General features: G+C 40.8%; 1 protein-coding gene across 3 annotated transcripts in view; it reads left to right on the top strand.

The window, feature by feature from the left end:
* slka (STE20-like kinase a) overlaps positions 1-21719 on the top strand; it is a 72006-nt gene that overhangs the window by 25043 nt on the left and 25244 nt on the right. For all 3 annotated transcript variants that reach the window (XM_084321710.1, XM_084321709.1, XM_084321708.1), the window contains exons 7-12: positions 2204-2285; positions 2528-2665; positions 3539-4924; positions 10740-10870; positions 12301-12424; positions 18732-18911. In XM_084321710.1, the coding sequence (XP_084177836.1) occupies positions 2204-2285; positions 2528-2665; positions 3539-4924; positions 10740-10870; positions 12301-12424; positions 18732-18911 (2041 nt within the window). The remainder of the gene's footprint in view (positions 1-2203; positions 2286-2527; positions 2666-3538; positions 4925-10739; positions 10871-12300; positions 12425-18731; positions 18912-21719) is intronic.

Below are 21719 nucleotides of genomic sequence, written 5' to 3'. Positions count from 1 at the left end.
AGGGGAGGGTTGAATTGGATGATACGAAATTGGGATGGGAGAAAATATAGAAAATGGGAGAAAGTGGATAAAAAAAAAAATGAAATAATTCTGGGATGTCTGACTATTTCCCTATGCCTTGTTTGGTGCGAGTTCAGCTGACACTGTTGACACGCCCACTACGCAATGGTGGCGCACACACACTCACGCACACACACACACACACACACACACACACACACACACACACACACCCCCGCTCCGGTCATGCATCCACTCAACTCATGGAAAATACAGCATCAGGCTATTGTTCTAAAAGTATATCTACTAATAAAATGGAGTATTGAACCATTTTTAACAGCTGGGTATTGGGTGGGACATTCTGATTTAAGAACTTTCTAAATAAAATAGAAAGTCCCAAATAGTTTATTTATCTGACTGCTTGTATTAATTGATCAAAAAGTAGCCATGTGCAGCAATATAGTTATATAAAAGAATAATAAAGCAATGTCGATTCTGTTCTTAATACAAATAAAAAATCTTGCAAAATAATCAAAAATAACCGATAAGAGTATCGATAAAGTACCGAACCGTTAAGCAGTGTCGATAAGAGTAGTAGTATCGATAAAATCCTAATGATACCCATCCCTAATCAACACTGTTAATACACTGTTATCAATGAAAGAAGACATTTTTGCAGCTGTGGTAATACTTCAGTTGGTTCATTATAAAAGATACAAACCTGAAAACAAAAGCACTTGAATGTTAAATAAAAGGACCACAGTAATGAGGCAGGGAGAACATTTCTTTTTGCACTATAATGGTAAAATGGTTATTAAAAAAAAAAAAAAAAGTGCCCCTAAAAAAGATTCTGTGCCCCTAAATCTTTCATTTAGGGGCACCTGTGCCCCTACTGAAAAAGCTTAGCGTACAACCCTGCTCTGATGGCTAGAGCCCACACTCATGCAGTCCTCACTGGTAAGACACTGATGGCTAGAGCCCACACTCCTGCAGTCCTCTCACTGGTAAGACACTGATAGCTAGAGCCCACACTCCTGCAGTCCTCTCACTGGTAAGACACTCTGATGGCTAGAGCTCACACTCCTGCAGTCCTCTCACTGGTAAGACACTGATAGCTAGAGCCCACACTCCTGCAGTCCTCTCACTGGTAAGACACTCTGATGGCTAGAGCTCACACTCCTGCAGTCCTCTCACTGGTAAGACACTCTGATGGCTAGAGCTCACACTCCTGCAGTCCTCTCACTGGTAAGACACTTTGATAGCTAGAGCCCACACTCCTGCAGTCCTCTCACTGGTAAGACACTGATGGCTAGAGCCCACACTCATGCAGTCCTCTCACTGGTAAGACACTCTGATGGCTAGAGCCCACACTCCTGCAGTCCTCTCACTGGTAAGACACTCTGATAGCTAGAGCCCACACTCATGCAGTCCTCTCACTGGTAAGACACTTTGATAGCTAGAGCCCACACTCCTGCAGTCCTCTCACTGGTAAGACACTTTGATAGCTAGAGCCCACACTCATGCAGTCCTCTCACTGGTAAGACACTCTGATAGCTAGAGCCCACACTCATGCAGTCCTCTCACTGGTAAGACACTCTGATAGCTAGAGCCCACACTCATGCAGTCCTCTCACTGGTAAGACACTCTGATAGCTAGAGCCCACACTCATGCAGTCCTCTCACTGGTAAGACACTCTGATAGCTAGAGCCCACACTCATGCAGTCCTCTCACTGGTAAGACACTCTGATAGCTAGAGCCCACACTCATGCAGTCCTCTCACTGGTAAGACACTCTGGCGGTAGCTAGAGGAAGTGGGGGGACGGGGACGGAATGAGTCAGGATTTGGTGCCGGTGTAGCAAGGTGTCATTCATGCTAGCGAGGGCTATAGCTTCCTCTTCTCAGGTGAAACCATGCTTGCCCACACAAAGGCAGCCGAGCCACCGATTGAGCTAAATCAACAGCGAGTATTTGCTTTTGGCCCGAAGGGTCGTGTTTACGAGTTCAAGCGTCTTCTCCAACTCTGTTACACTCGAAAGGTCCTCACTGTTGAATTTTACAAGATGTTGAATTGAAAGTGTATATTTGAAGTGTGAACAAAAGGATAGAAATAGTATGAATTGTGTGCATAACCTACGGGTGACTTGACTTGGCAGATATTTTTGAGTCTGAATTAGTGTTGTGTCCATTTGTTGTTCCTGTCAGGTCGCCAGAGTTCAGTGACTTTCTGCGGAAGGCTTTAGATAAGAATGTGGACAATAGGTGGGGCACGGCCCAGCTGCTACAGGTGAGCCTCTCTACTTTACTCTGTTCACTCCCTGTTGATCCTCCTCTCGCAATACAACCATGCACACACCCCTCCGCACCCAGGAGAGGAGGTTTACACAGCGAGATGCACGTTTTCCACCTCCCATACCCTAAAGGGCGTCATGTTCTGTGATGTCACCTTCCCATGTCTGATTGAATAAGTGCTTTATTTTTTTCCTGTTTTCATCCCTTGTGTGTCTCTCCTCATCTACCTACGATTAGCATCCCTTTGTCTGCAATGTAACGCACTGCAAGCCTCTCAGAGAGCTGATTGCCGAGGCCAAAGCGGAGGTCCTGGAGGAGGAGATTGAGGATGGCAAAGAGGAAGAGGAGGAGGAGGAGCCAGATGCAGCCGTCGTGGTATGTTGTGGTGTTTAAGTAGGAAGCATAGCATGTACACATTTAGGATTGATCCGAAAGTCTTAAGTATGCAAGAAGCCAGTGAAGGGCTGGGCATTGTAGCCAAAGTATCAATATTGTTCTTATTTTTTGTATAAAGATATTTCATGGTATTTCTTTTTTCCTTTCTAGTATTTAAATTTTTTTCTTGATCCCCCAATTATGACTTTCAAGAAAAGAGGGCGAGATAGGTCAATAGTCATAGTGCTTATTCATTCGGAAAGGTCCATTCCACCACAAAATCTCTATAATAAGATGAGATATTCCTTTATTGATCCCCTTGGGTAAATTCAGGCATCATATCAGCATGTGGGAGGGGGGGGGGGGTGGTACAGGTAGTATAAGACATGGTACAGGTGACAGAATTATAGTACAGTGGAGAAGTAAAAATAAAATAGAATAAAAAAAAGCAGTGTAAACAATATAACAAATCAATATAGTTAACTCTGGACATGTGCATAATGGGCAACAAGGTGCGAGATGAGGGTATGTATGCCCTCTCAGTTATATTTGCCCTACAATACATATTTACAATATATAATCCAATAATCTAATATATAATCTAAAAAAAATGAAACACACAATACCTCTACAGTGTGAACCTTTTTATGTATATTGCATTAAATAAAAAATATATAAATGTATGTATAAACAGTTGATGACGGTATTGTATGTTTACACATAAATGATCATACTGTATAATGTGTATATGACCATTTCAGTATTAGAATACATTGTACCTCCCAGCTCTAAGCTTGTGCCATTCTTAGGGAGGCCTGTGTTGTGACTTTTCCCATCGCTTATTCTGTCGTCATCTTCTCCCTGTTCATGCAGGCAGCGCCCGGACACAAGCGTGCGCCCTCGGACACGAGCGTGGCCAGCTCCGAGGACGACAAAGTGCCTCCGGCCACTTCCACTCTGGAGTCTGTCACGGAAAAGACAGAGGCAGAGGACAAGACCAGCGATAAGCTCTCCGACGAGGGACTGGGGACCAGTGAGGTCGACAGGACGGAGGAGGAGAAACTCAACGAGGTGTCTGATGCCAGCAACGAGGACCTGGCCACCGGGCAGCTGGACCCCACCAAGGACCCCATCTCAGAGGAGCCTGCGGAGCCCAAGCCCGAGGAGGTCTCCGTCGGCCCAGAGGTGTCCCCACCTGAAGACGGATCAGACACGGCAGAGATCCAGGAGCCTGTGACGGTGAGCGAAGAGACGGGGGAGGAAGAGAGGGAGACGCATGGTAAGAAAAGTGAAGACGATAAACCTAAAGAGGAGAAAGAGGAGGGAAAAGAAGTGGTCGCAGAGGAACCTGAGGCGACTCTCCAGCCCACCATGGAGTCAGAGGAGCAACCTGAAACAGTACCTGGAGAACCTGAAGGTGCCGTGTCAGGAGAGGTACTTCAGGCAGGGGAGGAGACCGAGTTACCCGTTGAGGAGATGCCCGGAGAAGAGATGGCGGAGGAGGGAAAGCCACACACCGGTGATGCCTCGGAGATGAATACAAACGGAGAGGCCAATATCGAATCTGAGTCAAATGTAGACATAGAGACAGACTCGAATGAACACACGGACACAAAGGTAGGCCTGGCTGGGGACTCCACAGAGGCTTTGATAGAGAAGGAGACCGCAGAGAAAGAACCCAGCGGTGAGACAGAGGAGAAGCTAGACGAAGCCCCAGAGGAGGCCAAGCAAGAGGAGGTACCAGAGAACAAGGAGGCCAAGCAAGAGGAGGTACCAGAGAACAAGGTGGCCAAGCAAGAGGAGGTACCAGAGAACAAGGAGGCCAAGCAAGAGGAGGTACCAGAAAACAAGGAGGCCAAGCAAGAGGAGGTACCAGAGAACGAGGAGGCCAAAGGGGAGACGGAACCAGAGAAACAAACGGGAGCCGAACTCACAAACGGACTCGAGGAGGGATCCAAAGACACCGCCACCGACGTGGAACCAGTGGCGATTTCCGAGGCCCCTCCTGAAGAGGAGGAGGAGGAGGCTACTAATGAAGAAGAGAGCGCTTCACAAGATGCCGCTTCCGTCCCAGAGAGCGAAGCCGAGTCGGAAGCCAAGACAGAGCAGGGAAGCCCGGCGGTGGCGGTGAAGCCGGACGCGGAGAAGGATTCGGACTCCGGGAGTGGCTCTGCAGCCGACAGCAACAGCCTTGACCTCAATCTCTCCATCTCCAGCTTCCTGTCCAAGAGCAAGGAAGGTGGCTCTATGTCCCTGCAGGTAACAGACTCACTCCTCACCATCAACCTCCTGTTTTTCACATGTGAAAATATAAAAGATTGTGTGTTTTAATATTTACACATTTGAATCATGTATTAGAAACGTGGTTCTCAACCTTTTTTCCTGTCAAGGACCCCCACATTGATGCTGTGGACCCCATTTGATAAGATGTTGTCTCAGGGACCCAAATCAAAATCGAGTCCAGAATTCTGTAACTTTATATAATGTAGTTTATGAGATAATAATGGAGAAAGTGAAGCCTATGACTATAATAGTCACTCTTGTGAATGAATGAATGGGTGGGTGGTTTATTTTGAACAATATAAAATAGATGGGAAAAAAATATATAATAATGTCTGAAAATGAATAGGTAGGCAACTCTTCACAACCCACTTTCCTTCATTGGACTAACTTCTAGAAGGTGAATGAAATAGTCAAGTCTAACCTTTTAAATATGTATACCCCATTTTTTCTATGGACCCCTTGGAAACTCTCTCAAGGACCTTTGGAGGTTCTGTAGTGGAATTGTATGTCATCGTCGTCGTCGTCCCCCCCATTCTTGTTATCCCCCCACACACCTACTATAGGCAGCCTATTGTTCTCCAATACTCAGTTGATTGTAGGGCTGACCTTCGATTTTTTTTGGAATTCGAAGCTTCGGGGCCGAGATTCGATTTTAATTCGAAGCTTCGGGAAACAATAATAATAACAATTATTATTATTAATATTTTTTATATATATATATATATATATATATATATATATATATATATATATATATATATATATATATATATATATATATATATATATTTTTTTTTATGTTGTGGGACTTGTACAGCACTTTGTTCAACTTTGTCAGTGCTGTAAAGTTGAAACCTTTTTAAATCTTAGACAAACTAAACACTTTGCTTCCATGAAATATTGTAAACCGTCATTTGAGGCTTTATAAAAGCAGCACAATGAACACAAATCTGTCAGTGCCGAGTCCGACCTCATCTTAAATAACAAACAGCATTGATTGTTGTAATTAACAAAGAGAGGCAGAGTTGATATATATATTTTTTTTACGTAATATTCGAATCTCATGTCCATCGAACGAAGCTTCGAAGTATTTAAGACAGCCCTAGTTGATTGATTGAATTGATTGAATTTATTTGATAATTCATAAAAGATACATATAGAACTGCCCAGCAGGAATACATACATTTAAAAAAAATCATTGAGGTTAAAAACACAATAAAGCCAAAAGGCTTATTTCCATTGTGGACCTCTGGGGGTAGGGGGTGGGGTGGGGTATGGTGGGCAGTTGGCTGGTATAGCTACTCTGAAGCCCAAATATAAAACAAACTACACAATTTCACTACATTAAACAAGTCAAAGCCAAATACACAATCAAATTCAATTAATCTACAGCATTCCCCTTCAGTCCGTCTAATTAATAATACAATCAAAGATCCATCTGTAAACACACATTCAGTTTTAACAACTCATCCTATCCTTCCTAGCTTCTATGAGAATCAAATAGAGGCAGACGCCAACCACTTTTTCAAAGTGGTCTTAAAGCTTCTTTCTGTAGCCAGTGCTTTGCAAGAGGTAGGTAATTGGTTCCATAGAACTCCTGCCGTATACAAAAATGAAATTTTCCACATAGAACTCCTGAACCTGTGTGGAATTATATCTGTCTGGCTGCCTCTCATGGAGTATTTGTGAGTCTCACGCACCCAACTAAAATAACTGACCAGATAAGCAGGGACTGTACTGTAGCATTCCTTATTTTAAAGGTCAGCCCCAACTTAATCTGAGATACTCTCTTTTCCACTGGTAACCAGTTCAGACCATCAAAGTGTGAGGAATTGAGATGTGTACGGGGGTGAAGTTTAAGCACAGTCCTAACTAATTTATTCTCAGATGTCTGTAATCTATGCTTTATTTGTTTTGGTGAGCAACTATGCCAGGATGTACATCAAAGTGACACTGCACTAAGGCATCTGCTAATGTGTTTAGTGTGTTTGAATTTAGAAAATATGATTTTCTTGCTAAGAATTTGTTTTTTTTGGGGGTTTTGGTCCGAGCCTTTAACACTTTGAACGCCAGCCGTGTTAGCCATCCTTGTACTCCGTGTGCCACCGCTGTAAAAGATAGGGATTTTCACTGTGCGTTGCGGTGTTTGCAGGGCTATATCTATATTCTATATTATAGCTATGGAGACAATACTAGGGCTGTCTTAAATACTTCGAAGCTTCGTTCGATGGCATGAGCTTTGAACATTTAAAAAAAAAAAATAATAATAATATTAATATTTTTTGCCTCAAATGCATCTCCAAGGGAATATCCCTTGGAGTTGTACACGACGGCGACGCCACACAAAACATTAATAAGGCTATGCCTATGTTGCTATGACTAATGTGTTACCAAGTTGGCTAATTTAATTGTAATCATCTGCTTTTGTAGGTGCATTGTCTGATATAATTATAAATTAAATATAATATAATTGTTTGCTTGATAGACGAAGGTTGCAACATAATTATGTAATGTCATGTCGTTGGCTGTGAGAGCAAAAGCTCTCTCGAAGCTCGGCCCCAAAGCTTCGATTGCCAAAAAAAGCTTCGAAGGTCAGCCCTAGACAATACTATGGCTCATTTGACTAACTATCCCTCGTTCAACATTCATGTATACGTTTGCGTGTTATAACGTGGTGAATATTGTATAGTTTCAGAGTGATCCTGGCTAATTCCTGGTAACTGTTACCAAGCGATATGTGAATTTTGCTAAAAACGTTTGTGTTGCTCGCCTGGACACGCTACTATTTTCCAAATCAAAGGTATATAATAGGTATTATGTTTCATCATGAATGCATGAAAATGCTTTGATCGAATACTACATACGTTGATCGGCCGGATTGATATGAAATCATTGTAGGATCAAGGTGGAATTGACATCAGATAGTCCTTACCTTTGATCGGTGTTATTCCAAAAATAATATTCCAATTGTCTGATCGCGATTTCCAGTATTGACGTCGATCGGGTCCCTGACATGAAGTGGCACAAGATATGCCTCAAATGTGCTGAACGCGTTTTGAAGTGATCGGATGAACCGCTAGACTTGGCTTGGTCTAAATTCTCCACCCGGACGAAATTAGATGTGACACACGGTGTGAAATAAGGTTTCAAAGGGTGGGCGATACTGCCACCTAGCAGGATGCGGCCGGTATTGCACTCTAGGGATCTCAGAATAATTTCCTATTGTAACACCAAGGTCCGTGACACTGCATAGAATAAAAAAATCGAATAAAAGAAAAAACGATGAAACCCCAAGAAATCTCGGGTTTTGGCGCTCAACCGCTGGCGAGATAACCCCAGAAATCTCGGGTCTGGCGCCCAATGTGTTAAGGCCATATTCTCCCCTGACAATGACTTGTCCAAAATGCAGCCTAGGTAATTAACGCAATCTTTTGCAGTAATGATAAAATCCCCTACCTTCACTTCCAAGGCTGAAAGTCTTTTTAGCTCGATTTTGGAGCCAAAGAAGATTGATTCCGTTTTCCCTACGTGGAGGGATAATTTATTATCTGATAGTCAAAATCTCACTCTGCCCAACTCGTTGCTCAAAATCTCCTCAACAACTACCTTGTCTTTATGGGACACCAGGAGTGCTGAGTCATCAGCATACACAAATAAATTAGTGGAGCAAGCTGATTTAAGGTCATTAATATAAAGTAAGGAAAAAAACAGATGGCCAAGCACACTGCCTTGGGGTACCCCACTTGTAGTGGCCCTTGGCTCTGAGAGCATTCCACCAACATCGACCATTTGCTTTCTTCCTGTAAGGTAAGACTTCACCCAGCTGATTGCATTACTGTTAAAGCCAATTGCTCTTAGCTTCATCAGCAGTATTGTATGGTCAATGGTATCAAATGCTTTTTGTAAATCCAGTAATCCCTTTCCACAGACCTCCCCCCATCCACTTATTTTCTAATTAGATCAGTCAAGTATAGCAAACAGGTGTCAGTGGAGTGCTGTTTCCTGAAGCCTGACTGCAATTCATAAATTATGTTATAGCTTGAGAGGTAGCTGTCAATTTGCTCATGGTTAATTTTCTCAATGACCTTAGAGAGAACACTCGAGATTTCCATGATCAAGTTTGCTACCTTTTTTGTAAAGGTCATCACTCTGGCAAGTTTAAGGTCATTGGGAAAACTTCCATTCCTTATTGACAGATTTACTATGTGGGTTAAACATGGTGCTATGACTACCGCAGCATCACAAGAAACAAGCAGGTATATCATTACATTTACATTTAGTCATTTAGCTGACGCTTTTATCCAAAGCGACTTCCAAGTTCTATACGACAAGTCATCAGGAATATCATCCAGACCCGTTGCGTTGGACTTGATCAGTTCAGTGAGTTTTTTTTATTACACATGATTCAGACATTTCTGTAAGCGTAAAGTAGGGCTGCACGATTTTGGGAAATAATCGAATTGCGATTTTTCTGACACATATTGCGATTGCGATAAAATTTGCGATTATAATAAATAAATAAAAATGTAAGCAGCCCCACAGAGGTTTATTGTAAAATGCGGCTTGCATCTGGCCTACGCGGTGGGTCTTTTCGGGACACCGAGCCTGAAAATGTTTCTTTTTACCTGGGAATCGATACCGGTAGGTACCCAACGGTACCTTTTTTTCTGTACTTTACTCTCCCTCTCTGAAGTCTAAACTTCACAACACACAATCTAAAGCCCCTTACCTCCCTCTCCCAAACTTCCTGGTTAAATAAAAAAATTAAAGAAATAAATTTATTTTGCGATAATTTTTCTTTTGCGATTTGAAATCGATTAATCGTTCAGCCCTAGCGTAAAGGCATCTTCTTTATTCCCCTTATCTGCACAAAATCTGTACATGAGTTTGTCCAAAGGTGCCAGAGTGGCTAGGCAGATTGTCTACCAGTTTACTAGCAATTGTTGTAAAGTATGAATTCAAATAATTTGCCACTGCAACCTTGTCAGAAATAACTTTGCCATTGATGTTTAAACACAGATTTATAGTTTTGATCTTTAATCTATTGCTGTATCCTAGCTCATTCAAAACCTTCCAGAGTTTTTTTTTGTTGTCTCTATTTTCCATGATCTTGTCACTAAAAGAAGATTTCTTGGCTGACATAACCATCCTTTTTTATTTAATTTCTAATCTTGTAATGCTCAAAACTGGTCTTGTTTTCCTGAACTCCATAAATAATGAATTCCTCACCTTGATAGATTTAAGAATTTCATCATTTATCCATGGCTCTGTTCTATGTTTTATTCGTACCCTTTTTCTAGGAGCCAGCGTATCCATGTTCTCAATAAACATAGATTTAAACATGCTCTAAGCTTTGTCAACCTCAACACTTGTAGCACGGGATCCCAATTTTGTCTACCTAAACTTTCAATGAAAGCATCCCTACTGTAGTTCTTCATAGACCTTATCTTTATTGTATTGTGAGTATTATGTCATTTTTTTTTAATAATAATAAGTAAGTCAAACATTCAAGTTTCTGTCTACCTTTCTCCATTGATCAACCCTTTTGTTCCCCATCAGTCTTCCTGTCTCGCATGATAAAACCAATCACCAATCTCTTGTCTACACACTGAGCCCCGCCCCTTTCTCTGTTATGTATAAAGGTCAGGGTATTGGGGAGCCCATTACGAGACCCCTCGGCCAGGGGTTTGCCAGGTCTCTCGAGCCAAATCTCCTGCATTGTAAGCTAATAAACTCATGACAACAACTATGGTATGTGTTGAGTCACGACAAAACCGCTGTGTGTTTTTAGGACACAAGACGGCAGAAGAAGACGCTGAAAAAGACGCGCAAGTTCATGGTGGACGGCGTGGAGGTGAGCGTGACCACGTCGAAGATAGTGACGGACAACGACATGAAGGACGAGGAGATGAGGTTCCTGAGGTAGGTCTGTCGTCTTCAGACTGCTGCTGCTGCTGCCGCCAGGCCTAAATATGGAAGGTGACCCATTTAACACGCCTGCCTTGAATAGTTCCCCATTCACTTTTCAATTCCCACACCATTTTTACAGGCACAAGTGAGGTTAAGCACTGCGACAGGCACTGTATATTATTACTGTCGGCTCCGTGTTCCCTTTTTAAAGGCACTGGGAACACTCCCCTGCACGTTTCACAAGCGTTGCCTGTTTCATCTCGGTTTGGTGTCATGACCTCTACTCATTGATGTTTAGATGTACTGTAGATGGGGCTGGGCGTCATGGCGATAAAGATAAATAAATAAATACTGACGCCGGTTCAAATAATGATACTTTGGTTTTTCGGTTCCTATCGCTTATCACATTCCATTATGCCACAGAGTAAATAGAATTATTATTATTATTATTTTAATAATAATAATAATTATTATTAATTGTTTTTTTCAACACACACCACAAGCTTTTCTAAATAGAACGTTCGATTGATTTCCTCCATATAGATGCCTATAAGATAAGAGTAGCCTTTAGATTGTAGTGTTAGGAACTAGAGCGGACCCCGTGGCTGTGAGGTTTGCCAGTCGAGCTCTAGCCCTAACATTGAAGTGTAGTATTGAGGAAAGGACGAAGCAGAACAAGGACTCTGGTTTTCAATGAACAGAGAAATAACAAATGGATTAGCTTCCCTGACTCTGCCCCTCCTTGGCAGTGCGGCCACGGCGACGCTCGCTACGATAGTAAGTTCAGGTTTCTTTATAGTCCAGTTGGTCAGGTTACAAAACAAAAATACCGGTTTCCTAAACAAACACATTTCCGTGGGAAATGTCCGCACAGCGAGTAGCATCGGCTCCTGACGTTCCAGTTCCTTGTGTCACGCTCTCCTTCGCTCCGTCTGGGTGTCGCAAGCTTCAGTGCCCGTCTGAAACGCCATCTATATGTCTTAGATCCCTTTGTGAGAATCAAACAGGTTAAAGCCTTGTGATATTTTTGATACCCTCTGTGAGGCCTTCAAATCTAGATTGATTCCAAAATCGTCACGTTGCCGGTAAGTATAGTTTTTTGATACACAGCCGTGAACTGTCAATTCAGTTATTCAGGATTCAGAAACTAAATGACACACCTACAGTGCGAACAAAGAAATCCATATCATATCAACTTCACACACCGTCTCTGTCCATAACGTGGGTCTAGCTGGTAAATGGACTGCATTTATTCAAAGTGCTTTACAACTTATGCCTCACATTCACTCATTCACTCACACGATCCCACACCGGCAGGCGGAGGCAACCATGCAAGGTGCCACCCTGCTCATCGGGAGCAGTTAGGGGTTAAGTGTCTCTGACTGCTCTACCTCCTGAGCCACTGTCGCCCCCATGTAATGATAACACTGTCTGCCACTCAGGCGCCAGGAGCTGAGGGAGCTGCGTCTCCTGCAGAAGGAGGAACAGAGAGCCCAGCAGCAGCTCAGCAACAAGCTCCAGCAGCAGAGAGAGCAGATCTACCGGCGCTTCGAACAGGAGACCACGGTGAGTCCAGCAGTCATGTTGGGGGGGAGGGGTGATGCTCCTAGGAAACCAAATGATTAATCTCAAGTGGGTTCAAATGGAGAGCGATTAATCAAGATGTAGTCGCAACATCTTCTTGAGTGTCTAAACCTGACACAGTCTTTGATCTGCTTTCAAGAGTCTTTTTCTGGTGACCTTTGGTGATAATTGTTGAAAGGCTATCTGGATCAGGGCTCCAGACTAACTTTTCACCACCGTCCCAGAACCGTCCCGAAATACAATTTTAACCGTCCCAAAGTGAATGTAAACTGTCCCAAAAATCGAAATGTTGTATCTTTACTTTGTTTTTTTCGTCTATAGTTGTTATTGCCATAAAGATCATACCTGTGAAGATAAAGATGATCAGCAACAAATTTACTTTTAAGAAAAAGTTGAAGGATGCTGTTATGAATGGTGAAATACAGTTGAGTTACTGATTTATTTAGTTAGTATTGTTAGTTTAGTTAGTATTGTATTTGTGGTTGGAGCCTTTGTGTGTGTTTTTTTGTGAGATTTTGAAGATGTTGAGAATTGCTTAGGATAAGATGTTTCTTATGTTTTTATTGTTCTTTTGTTACTGTAATGTTGTAGGTTGTGTGTTAGAACCCCAAGAATAATAGTCTTTCACCCATGGGTGTAGACCAGGGGTCTCAAACTCACGGGCCAATTGCGGCCCGCTGGATGATATTTTGCGGCCCTCTACTTGACATCAAAGTTTAGTGTTAGTGCGGCCCGCGCGCAACTTTTTGCCGAGTCGTTGTGCGAGTTGGAAGTTTTATTTATTTTATAATTTGTAGGCTACCATAGTGCAGGCTCATGACAGCAACGTTACGTTAGTGACTTGGTTGAAACGTGATTCCGGAGCGATACAGTGGAAGGAAAATATATCCTGTCACCCAGTGCGTATGGCAGGCATCCTGAAAATTATCTGCTATCTCCTCTGCAAGCACTGCTCCACTGTCTGTGTCTGTCTACTCTGGTCCAATCACATTCAGCGTCCCGTCAGCGTTCCCCCCCCCCCACCCACATTCTGCGAATCAGAGGCAGAGTAGGGCGGGTCTTCACGGAATGCGTGTCATCTCTTTCAACGGTTCGAGTCAGAGCGAGAGTTGACAGCGCATCTGCAGGTACTGTAGCTAGTAACCTCGTTCCCAGTTTTTTCTCCGTGAGATAAATGTAGCTAATAGCCTAGTTTTGCCAGCAGGCAGATAGTAGAAAAATGTGGCATGTTCAAAGATGGCCAGTAAAAGAAAAGTCGACAGTGAAAATCGCTGCAATTCAAAGGTGAATGGACTGAAAAATATGCGTGCATCCTCCCAGCACCAAACCAATGTGCCTAATATGCCAAGAAACGGTAGCTCTTGTGAAGAGTGGCAATTTGAAACGCCACTACGAAACAAAAGTTATTTTGATGCAACCTTTCCTCAAAATTCAGTGCTAAGAACCACAAAAATAAATGGAATGAAATCATCATATCAAGCTGCAAGCAGAATTATTGTTAAATCTATGTCACAACGAGAAAAAGCAACCAAGTCCTCACTCAGTGGCATGGGTTTTGGCTAAACACAAGAAGCCATTCTCTGATGCATACATAATAAAATAATGTATGACTGAAGTGATGGAGACCATGTTTGAAGGCAAACAAAAGCAAATCCCCCTCAGATAGCACAGCAACCAGAATAACTGAAATACTGGCTGGTAATTTGATTAAACAGCTTTGTGATAGAATAAAAAAAAAATGCACAGTGCATTTCCATAGCTGTGGATGAGTCCACTGAGAAGCCTATGTTCTGAAGAACTGTTCATGTTCTGAAGAACTGTTCATGTTCTGAAATGTTATTGCTAAAGATTGAGAAGATTGGATCAGTTGTACTTTTTTTTTTAATACTTGAGCCTCACCCAGACTCTACCTCCAGCGGCCCCCAGGTAAATTGAGTTTGAGACCCCTGGTGTAGACTAATGGGGATCCATAAATAAACAAATAAACAAATAAAGACACCATTCAAATGATTAGGAAATTATTATTATTAAATTATTATTATTATTTATTTTAACAATAGGCACATTAGATCAACAGGTAACAACAAAACAACCAAAGCAATAACAATATTGAAACACCTTTCTTATTTTATTGTAGAGTAATACTGTGTGTGTGTGTGTGTGTGTGTGTGTGTGTGTGTGTGTGTGTGTGTGTGTGTGAGGAGCGAGAGCAAGCAACTAATCTCAGTCTCTGTTGCCTCAGTCTTTGTTTCTGTAGAGAAAGAGAAAATAAATGTATTTAGTCGAAAGGCAAATTATCAAGAATCATTGATAAAATATATATATTGTTAGTGTTAACTCATTGTCTGCCACGCTGTTTCCGGGATATGGCTATGCGCTGCCACGCATTAAACCAATGGAGTCAGTCACCTTGTTTGCAGGGCTATAACTATATTCTATATTATAGCTATGGATGCAATACTATGGCCCATTTGACATCGAGTATCTATCGTTCAAGATGTGAAAAAGATTTTTTTTTTTTACATCCATACATTCCCGTTTTATACCGTGGTGAATATAAGTATGGTTTTAGAGCGGTTTAGGGTAATTCCTGGGAGCCTAGTAATAGCCCACGACGTGTATTATATTAAATCCATTGGCATTTCGTCCATACACACGCTACAATAAAAAATTCAAATGCATATGATCGGTATTATGTTCCATCATGAATGCATGAAAGGGGGGGGGGGGTCGTTTCTGATTAATTGATTGTCAATAGCTAGGGATGCACGATAATTAATTATTATAATTATGACGTCATCCCGATAAACCCGATAACGTTATTGATAGCTCCGATAATATATAATACATTTTTTGGTTAAAAGAAATCCGGTGTGGGTGGATTTGGATGAAGGGCGCTTGTTTTTATTATAGCCTCCTCCCGTTTTGCCAGTAATGTGGTACGACTGACAGCGTGTGGTTTAGGAACAGGGAGTTTTTCACAAATCCAGCGCTCCCTTTCTTGGCTGTGACGTAGTCACGTTACATTCGGAGGCAGACAGTCGATCTGCCAATTACGTCCCACCGCTTGCACCCACCTCTTCTTCTTACCACCAATCAGAAGCTCTCGTTCGTTTATTTACCTCCGGATTGTCGGCCATTATTCTACTCGGAGTTCAGGCTAATAACGTTAGCTCCCCGCCAGCCACATTGACAAGTACCAGCGCTTATACATTACTGGCAAATGTCTTGTTGCACTTGTGGCAACGAGCGTTGTCAGCATCGACTTTAGTAAAATAGACCCAGACTTTTGAACGTTTCGTTCTGTCCGCCATGATGAGAGCAGAGCTGTCTGTACTCGGCAGCACCCGTGTGTGTGTGTGTGTGTGTGTGAGTGAGTGTGTGTGTGAGCACAGCCCACTCCTCGCGCAGGCAGAGACTAGAGCCATATGAAATCCGTTTTATTTTTTTCCAAATTCCATTTTATTTTTTTCCAAATTCCGTTTTTCCCCGTTTTAATATTTCAGAATTCTGTATTTTGCTTTGTACGCTCATTTTACCATCAGAAATAGTGTCTAATAAGTGGGAATGAATAAATGTCCACAATGTCCAATAAGATATAACAGTCCATTTAATAGGGCTGTCTTAAATACTTCGAAGCTTCGTTCGATGGGCATGGGATTTGAATATGAAAATTAAATTCGATTATTAAAATAAAAAATAATATTTATTTTTGCAAAATCAACTCTGCCTCTCTTTGTTAACTACAACAAGCAATGCTGTTTGTTATTTAAGATGAGGTCGGACTCGGCACCGACAGATGTGTTCATTGTGCTGCTTTTATAAAGCCTCAAATGACGGCTTACAATATTTCATGAAAGCAAAGTGTTTTGTTTGTCTAAGATTTAAAAAGGTTTAAACTTTACAGCACTGACAAAGTTGAACAAAGTGCTGTACAAGTCCCACAACATAAAAAAAAAATAGTTAAAAAAAAAAAATAATTTTTATTTTTTTATATTAGATTCCATTTTTATTGCTCCATTCCGCGATTCCGTCCGCGATTCCGTGATCGCGGATTCCATATGGCTCTAGCAGAGACACAGAGGCAGGAGAGATATAGAAAACGGCCAACAAGATTAGTTTGCGACGTTTAAATTCCTCAAAAAAAAACTCCATAATTTCTCGAGTACCGATAGCAGTACCGATGACGCCGGAGCTTATAAATACTAAAAAAAAATGATAAAAAAATATATATATATATATATATATATATATATATACATTTATAAAAAAAAAAGATTATAATGCAATAAATAGCGGTTATCGATATCGGCTTGAGGAGCATAACGTTATCGGTATCGGTGTCAAAAAATCAATATCGTGCATCCCTATCAATAACGGCATTCGTTAGTACAACATCATACGCTGATTAGGGCGATGGCTATGAAAACAAGGCACAATCAAGCTGAAATTGACGTTAAATTGCTCTTACCTGTGGCCGGTGGGATTCCAAAAAGAATATTCCAATTATTTGATTGCCATCTGGTAGATCATATGTCCATTTGGCCCATGACATAACCCACCACAGCATAATGAATCGGGGGTCCCGAAAATGATTCAATGCGATCGGGTGAAGCCATAGGTTCAAGTTCTTAGAAAAGTCCGCCCGGACCAATATAATCGACACACAGCCCAATACACAGAGTTTCAAAGGAAGTGCAATACCGGCCGCATCCTACCAGGTGGCGGTATTGGACTTTTGCTATCTCAGACTAATTCCATATGATAACACCAGGCTCCCTGGATGGATAATGAATGAAAATAGTAGGGCTGTCCCCGACTAAGGATTTTGATAGTCGACTATGATTGGCCAAAATTTGCCGTTATTATATACGGTAATTTATTTTTAATTTCATTTTTATTTTTTATCATTCCATTTGGGCTGTGGGGGGTGCTTAATGTCTGAAGGAGTCGACTGAAGGCTTCTTGTCCTCTGCAAAAGCATGCAATTGGTCCACTGATGGATACATCTTGATATTTGTCTAGTCTAGTGTGTTCATTAGATGGGTGAAATCCTCTTTCAGTGCCTCTGTGCCTGTTTTCTTAGGCAGTTAAGGCCCCTGTCGACCAGGGACGTTTTATGAGTTGTCAGCTCCTTTCGGTCATTCATTTCTATGCTACAGACGCGACAGGCGCGCTCCTTTTCCCAGCGCCTCGCGTTTTAGCGTTCTCGGCGGCTAGCGTTTTTGGGCGGAGCGCTCCCAGCGCCTAAAGTTGAAACTAGTTCAACTTTTGGCGAGGAGCGCCGCTCATCAAGTTAACTTTTTTCGACCGACCAATCAACATCGAGCAAGTGGCGGAGCCGCGGCAGTCGCGAGACTCAGGAAAACGCTCTGAGCAGAGCATGCATATTTTTGCTTTTCGAAGCGGTCCGCCTTGAAAGAAAGGCTTTTAGTGGACACATAGCCTTAGCCTCTGGTATGCGTGCCATTAGCGTTAGCCACGCTTCTAGGCCTCTTTTCTTTTGGAAAGAATGATACAAAAATATATATATATAATTTATAATTTTTATTTTATTTATTTTTTTGTATTCGACTAAGAGGTTGGCAGTCGACTACGGCTCATTTAGACCGATTAGTTGACTAATCGACTAATAGGGGTCAGCCCTAGAAAATAGCGAATAAAAGAAATAACGATCAAATAACGAGTATACTCTAAGGCGCTTAAAAAATATTAGCGAATGTGAACAGCTCTCCCTAATCCAAATAATAGAGTGCTAAAACTCAAACTTGTGATGTCATAAAGTACTGTATAATAAAGTCTGGAGCTGCCCCATAGACAATGAATTGGCAGAGATGGTATAGATGACACTGAGAGCACCAAAGGAAATGTTTTGATTACACAAGTACATTTTCTGTTTCAGAACTGAGAATAGTACTATAGAATAAAGCTCATTTGGGTATAAACTTTCTGTGGGACCACAAAGTCTCCCATTCATTGTCAATAGAGCAGCTCCAGAATTAATACTTGATGACATCACACGTATTGATTATCTGGTTTCTGGCTGCAGGAGAGAGTATAGCTCATGTTCACAAATATTGAACTTTCCTCGGTCATGGAAATAACATACGTGTATTTTTTTATTTGGGTGGCGGAATAACTTACCCTTTTGTTGAAACAATATTGACATTTTGAAAAAGATGGGTCTGTCCTATCGGTCTGGTATAGGATGCCACATGAATACTTTCAAGGGACCCCCCCTTGTTGATGAGACCGACTCCAACTATGGTGTTCTGGGTCCTTTTTTCAGGGCAAGAAGCGGCAGTACGACCTGGAGGTGGAGAACATGGAGCGGAAGCAGAAGCAGACCATCGAGCGCCTGGAGCAGGACCACACCAGCAGGCTGCGAGATGAGGCCAAGCGCATCAAGGCGGACCAGGACAAGGAGCTGTCCAAGTTCCAGAACATGCTGAAGAACCGCAAGAAGGAGGTAAAGGAACCCGCACAGGCTTTTCTGAGGTGGCCTTTTTTTCTGCATGCGAGCCTGCATGGAAGTGCTTCTCCTGGGTGTGATAGAGGCTTGTCGGTGGAGGTTTTGGCTTGGTTGGGATATTGGCTATGTAGTATGTCACGCGAGACGAAATATTGTGATATGAAAACATGATGTGGGAATTTTCTTTTCTTTTTTTTAATACTTTACTATTTTCTTTTATATATATATATTAGGGCTGTCAAAGTTAATGCTTTAACTTTGGAGATTAATTGAAATTATTTAAAGCATTCAAATGAATTAATCTAGATTAATCTATGGAGTGAAAAATGTTCAACGTTCTGAACTTTCAGCAGTATATTTGCTTGTTCTTTTTTTGCATTGACTCATGCACCTTTTTGAAAATCATCTGACATGACGATGGAACACATTTTCGTTGTTAATATGATTTATATTACTGGTAGTTCATACAAGACATTATCGTCCTCTAAGCCAATCTGCACTTTAAAATAGGCCTGGGTTGTTTTTATTTCTGTTAGCGCCGCGGATATAAGAAAGAGGTCTAGCTGAGTCAATGTTGATGCTTTTGTTGAACATTTGTATTTCACAGGAGAGAAACTGTATTCAAAGAAAGCTATTAAAATAGTCTTTGAATCTAAATATACTTTCTTTGTGTTGATTTTACATTAATTCCATGATTTTACTCAAGTAAATATCTGATACAAGCTTCGGTCTTAAGTAGAAAGTAGTAGAAGTAGAAATGTTTTTAATCTATTGACAGCACTAATATATATATATATATATATATATATATATATATATATATATATATATATATATATATATATATATATATATATATATACTTTTTTTAAACCAAATAAAGTCTAAATTAAAAAGAAATTTGCAAATAAAGTCCACCTGCTCAGGTGTGAAGTTGTTGCTGTTATGTCCACAGAGCTGTGGAGCAGTCAAATAAATGTTCACATAGTGAAAGTCTTGGCTTTAGTTAGCTGGAACCAGGGAAAAATACAATTATTTATGTATATGTATTAGGGCTGTCAGTTTATCGCGTTAATTAGATTAATTAATTACACAGCAAATTATCGCGTTATGAAAATTAACTCAAAATTAATTACAATTTTTTTTTTCTTCTTTTTTTAAATAACATTTTTTTTTATCTCATTCATTCCATAAGAACGTAGAATACACATTACAGACTTTTTTTTATATGGTCCATTTGCATGTTCTTGGTATCTGATTCTAGGGACATCTATGGATCTCAGGGAATGTATTCCCAGTATCAGAAATAGTGTGTCTGTTACTAGGCTTGAGTAAATTGTAATGAACCAAATGAGAATATAAATTAAAAAAAAAAATTATCTTTGACTGTGAATAACACTATACTCAAATTGACCAGACCTGAAAAATCTAAGCAAATTAATAGATGAAAGATGATTAAACAGAAGGTTTTGTAGATACAGTACTGAATTCTGCCATCTGGACACATGCAATTTGAAATATCATTATAGAATATCAGGCATAAAATGGTTATGCGATTAAAATGCGATTAATTAGATTAATTAATTACAAATCCTGTAATTAATTAGATTAATTTTTTTAATCGCCTGACAGCACTAATATTTATACATATCGAAGAATTGTTTGGAGATTGTGTATCGTGTGGAATCATGAGCTGAGTGAATCGTCACCCAGACATGTGAGACATTAGTTTAAACACAACATGCCATTATATGCCAACTATGTAAAGATACATGTGTTTTTACAACATGTGGTTTTTTTCGTCGAGCTGTTTTGCCTAGTCTGTATGCAAATGCTAGTAATTGGCAGATTGTACTGACTCCCTAGCTGCTTGTACTGTCTATAGCTGCTGTTGCTAGCTCCATATAGGGAGGTGTAGTGGATAGGTCATTGCTGTTTCCGGCCGGTCCACCTCGCAAAAATTGCAACGTATTTCCCCATTGCCCATTTCTAAATCGTCTAGTTTAAAACAAATAAAGCATGAACATTTGCATGGTGTACCTTTCTGTGCGTATTCATCCACAATCTATAGCTCAACATGAAAATATTTGCAATTAATCATAAAGAAAAATCGCAGAATTGTATTTCAACCAAAAATGCTTAAACAATAATGTTAGTGATAGAAGGGAACTCATTTTGTGCAAACATGGGAAGCTTTTCAATGTTCATGAGGCAGAATTGTTACAATAGCCGATAATCCATTTTCCCAATTTGATTTTGATTTTATTTTATTAGGGATCCCCATTAGCTGGTGCGATGGCAACCAGCTAGTCTTCCTGGGGTCCACACACAAAAAAACATACAAAAACAATCACTATTGCAAAAACAAAATTATTAAAAGTCAGTACACACAATGCATAATGAACCTACTGTAACAATTAAGATAGCTAAAATTACATTAGTGTAAAACAAAAACAAAAAATTACTTTACAGTGTTAAAAACAATTTAAGGTTATTTTTAAAAGTGAATCTACTGTAAATGCAGCAGAGGTTCCGAGGCAGGCCATTCCAAAGAGTTAATGCTCTAAAAATAAAAGATCTCCCCAAAGCGCTGGTTCTAGGACCTGGCAATTCAAGCTGCCCACTACTGGAACCTCTAGTGTAATGCTCATGCACAGTATTACTAAAAACAATCTGATTATGTATAAAAACAGGAGTTTTACTGCTCATGACCAACTTGAACAGCACAAGTATTAAGACAATCTATTTTCAACGTTAAGCCAAGAGAGGCGGGCATGCATACGGCTCACATTAGACCTTAGTGAG

This window comes from Notolepis coatsorum (assembly GCF_963971535.1).
Source record: "Notolepis coatsorum genome assembly, chromosome: 9".
NCBI lineage: Eukaryota > Metazoa > Chordata > Actinopteri > Aulopiformes > Paralepididae > Notolepis > Notolepis coatsorum.
Note: the sequence above shows the minus strand (reverse complement) of the source record. Positions and strands in the feature narration are given on the sequence as shown.